The sequence below is a fragment of the Sinocyclocheilus anshuiensis genome, unplaced genomic scaffold (genome assembly GCF_001515605.1).
Source record: "Sinocyclocheilus anshuiensis isolate Anshui unplaced genomic scaffold, SAMN03320099.WGS_v1.1 scaffold284, whole genome shotgun sequence".
In the NCBI taxonomy this organism is placed as follows: domain Eukaryota; kingdom Metazoa; phylum Chordata; class Actinopteri; order Cypriniformes; family Cyprinidae; genus Sinocyclocheilus; species Sinocyclocheilus anshuiensis.
This window is the reverse complement of record NW_015554266.1, coordinates 1,440,159-1,443,550: the sequence shown is the minus strand read 5'-3', so window position 1 is coordinate 1,443,550 and position 3,392 is coordinate 1,440,159. Positions and strand designations below refer to the sequence as shown.

Sequence of the window (3,392 nt, the reverse complement as noted above, 5' to 3'; positions counted from 1 at the left end):
AAAAAAAAAAAAAAAAAAAAAAAAAAAAAAAGCCTAAACTTTGGAACGGTAGTGTACATTAAAAGATTTATACGAGACTTGTTATCCAGAATATCAGAGAGACTCTGGGTGGGCTCTTTTGACTTGGACCAACACTCAAGCAACATGGTTGACTTTTACACAGGCAAACTCAATTTTCTTCACAAAATGTAAAAAATAAATAAATAAATAAATATGTGTTCATGAGAACAGTTTTTAAAGTGTTTTTACTCAAACTCAAGCATATACTGATGGAATAGAAATGCCGCTGTCGGCACGCTGTGGATGTCACTTCCCCCACTATTCAATATGTTCTGCTGTTGGCATTTGATGAAGGTCTCTGCATAACAAAAAGCATCAAGCACCAGGAGACAGAGTCAAACTCCCACACGACTGATCAGCCGTCATTAATATGAATGGAGAACAGGATATGTTGCCCTCCCCGTCTTCATCCATTCTCAAAGGCTTTGGCTAATGTAAATCTGGGATGTGTGTGGGCTCTGTTTGATGTAAAGGTGCACTGAGGAGCAGAGACATGTGACTCATTTACCTGGATGAGCTCAATCGCTTGAGATGAGAAGTCACAGCAGTACAGAAACGCCTTACTGCCCCTAGAAATACACAAATGCACCTGCTTACATGCTACTCCCAATAACTGTTTCTATCACAACTTTTTTGATTTTCATCTCCTTAACTGAAAATGTTATATGTGTGGCATAAACAAAAACGGTGTCCGTCTTCATTTCTGGCTGCAAAGCCACAAAATGTGATTATTTTAAAGGGGGTGATTATGTTCTATACCCACTGTACAATCAGCCTCCTCTTTGTGTCCTGATCACCATGATAGAATCTATTTTGCGAATCATAATGATCGTTACTGACCGTATCAATATCCTACTTATTACACAAATATTTACCAAATACATAATGACACTGATATTAAAAAAAATGATGAGTTTAAATTATGTTATTACACAAGAAGAACGTGAATAACAACTTACATACTGAAGATATAGTTCTGCACATAAAGCTATCAAATGGTTTCAGAAGACTTGAGCATGAGATCTACACTAGTCTTCAAAAGTTTTTTTGTTTTTTTTTTAAGAATTTTTTTTTTCAGCAGGGATGCATTAAATTGATCAAATAAGACAGTAAAAATATTTATAATGTTAAAAAAAGAATTATACTTCAAATAATTGCCGTTCTTTTGAAGTTTCTAAAAAAAAATGTCACAAAAATATTAAGCAGCACCACTGTTTTCAACATTAATGTTTGCTGAGCAGCAAATCAGCATATTATTATGATTTCTGAAGGATCATGTGACTCTGAAGACTGGAGTAATGATGCGGAAAATTCAGGAATACAATTGCATTTTAAAATATACTCAAATAGAAAATAGTTATTTTAAACTGTAATACAAGTTCACAATATTAACTTATTAGTCTATTTTGATCCCTTGGTAAGCAGGGATTTCTTTCAAAAATATTTTCCTCCATTTTCTTTACTGACCCCAAATGTCTGAATAGTGTATTTCATGGTGCTTTTTGCCCTTTGCTAGGGTAATTGACAGACAAACGTCTACATAATTTATCCTAGCAATAAAAATGAGATTTTTCTTCTGAGGAAATGAGGTTGTGTTTTCCTCACAGTGGAGCTGACGCTCTTACCTGATGGTGCTGATGATGGGAAACACACTGTTCCCTGCACCACAGCCCACCTGCATAAAACACACAAATCAAAATCAGTGCAAATCCCAAACCTAAATTATTTAACACACCACAAATGATTATATGTATATACATATATATGCAATAAATGAATAGTTCTGGCTGTAACACCTCTAGTATCCTGAAAGCAGCATGCTGTCCAGGGAATGTGTTCATATGACTGGTTAATGTACTGGAAGCGCAGGGCTGCTGCTTTTCTCTGTTCCCAGACTCGGAGCACGAGTCCACCCCACCGCCCTGCTCCTGCTCCTGCTCCTGCTCTGGGAGGCACAAGCCTGCGGTGTCTGGAGGGAGAAGCTCTGGGAATTCGGTGAAGAGCCAAGTTCGGTTTCTGAAGAACTTCCTCTGGTGCATCTCATAAAATCGGTCCCAATATTTATGAGCTTCTCTGTCATATTTGGCTGATGGGAGAGAAAACAACAAGGCATCAAACTAGAAAAACAAGCTGGCAACCATTAATAGGGGGCATGTTTTAACACATACAGTGTGTATAGAAAAGAATCACCCCCTTTAAAATAATCACATTTTGATTCTTTGCAGCCTGAATTTTTATTTTTATTTTTTCTGACATGTTGGTGTTATATCTTTCACTTGGATGTTATAAGTTGCACTGATTAAATACAGCTGGATAAAACAAAAACTGTGTCCGTCTTCATTTCAGGCTGTAAAGCAACAAAATGTGATTATTTTAAAGGGGGTGATTGTTTTCTATACACACTGTGTGTGAATGCTAGGATTTGACTTACATTGCTCTTCTACAGGAATCTTCTCTTTAGAGTTCTCCTCTGCTTTTTGCCGGGCTTTCTCTGTCTCCTCGTCTGTCCACTGCACATGATCCCTGGAGCACAGAATGAACATTAATTTCACTAACACTTCTTTTTCAGTACTTGTTATAACAACAGTAAACTGAATTTTCATTTTGCATTAAATCTGCCAGGCAATAAATGCAAACATTATTATTAAAAGATTATTTTCTAAATAAGGAGCAACAATTCTTAGTATTAATAGATTTGATTACCCAAATAAATTAAAGCTTAAATTTTCTTTTGAAGTTCTTGATTTTTGGTACATTTCTGGTTAATGCAACCCCAGGTTCCTCCCAAGCTTCTTTCCTCATCTCCCGGCACATCCTAATGTTTTTCAGTTTCAGGTTTATTTTATTCTTACTCGCTGGTAGTGATGTGTCTCTATGAGCCGGCTCCTTTAAGTGAACGATGGGAGTCGTGTCCTGTCTGAGAGCTGATTTCTTTCTTTCTTTCTTTCTGTTATACGGTAACTGTGTTCCATTTTGAGAGGGATTTGTTTGGAATGATTTTGATTAGTTCACTATAATGTTCTATAAATATGGCTGAATTATAAAAGCCAGAAGTGGTTCTAATGAAGAGTTGTTTAGGAGCCTGAAAGAGCCGGTTCTTATTGCTGAGCTGAGCCAAATGATCCGGCTCTGTAAAAAGAGACAAAGCTTCTTCTTTCTTTTTTTTTTTTTTTTAATTTCTGTAAAGCTGTGTTGGAACAATGTGTATTATAAAACGCAGAAGAAATTAATAAATTAATACAATTAATAAATGAACATTTTACCATGCAATTTCAATCAACTTATTTATTTATTTTTCCTGTCCACTTAAATAGTCCTGTGAGATAAATAAA

General features: G+C 35.9%; 1 protein-coding gene across 2 annotated transcripts in view; it reads right to left on the bottom strand.

The window, feature by feature from the left end:
• mettl8 (methyltransferase 8, methylcytidine) overlaps positions 1 to 2,644 on the bottom strand; it is a 7,228-nt gene extending 4,584 nt beyond the window's left edge. The window contains exons 1-4 of one of the 2 annotated variants that reach the window (XM_016464192.1): positions 2,492 to 2,644; positions 1,857 to 2,146; positions 1,686 to 1,735; positions 569 to 629 (exon numbers count right to left, since the gene is read on the bottom strand). In XM_016464192.1, the coding sequence (XP_016319678.1) occupies positions 569 to 629; positions 1,686 to 1,735; positions 1,857 to 2,146; positions 2,492 to 2,603 (513 nt within the window). In that variant the 5' untranslated portion in view covers positions 2,604 to 2,644. The remainder of the gene's footprint in view (positions 1 to 568; positions 630 to 1,685; positions 1,736 to 1,856; positions 2,147 to 2,491) is intronic. The other variant, XM_016464193.1, reaches the window with a different exon arrangement.
• Positions 2,645 to 3,392: the final 748 nt, after the last annotated feature.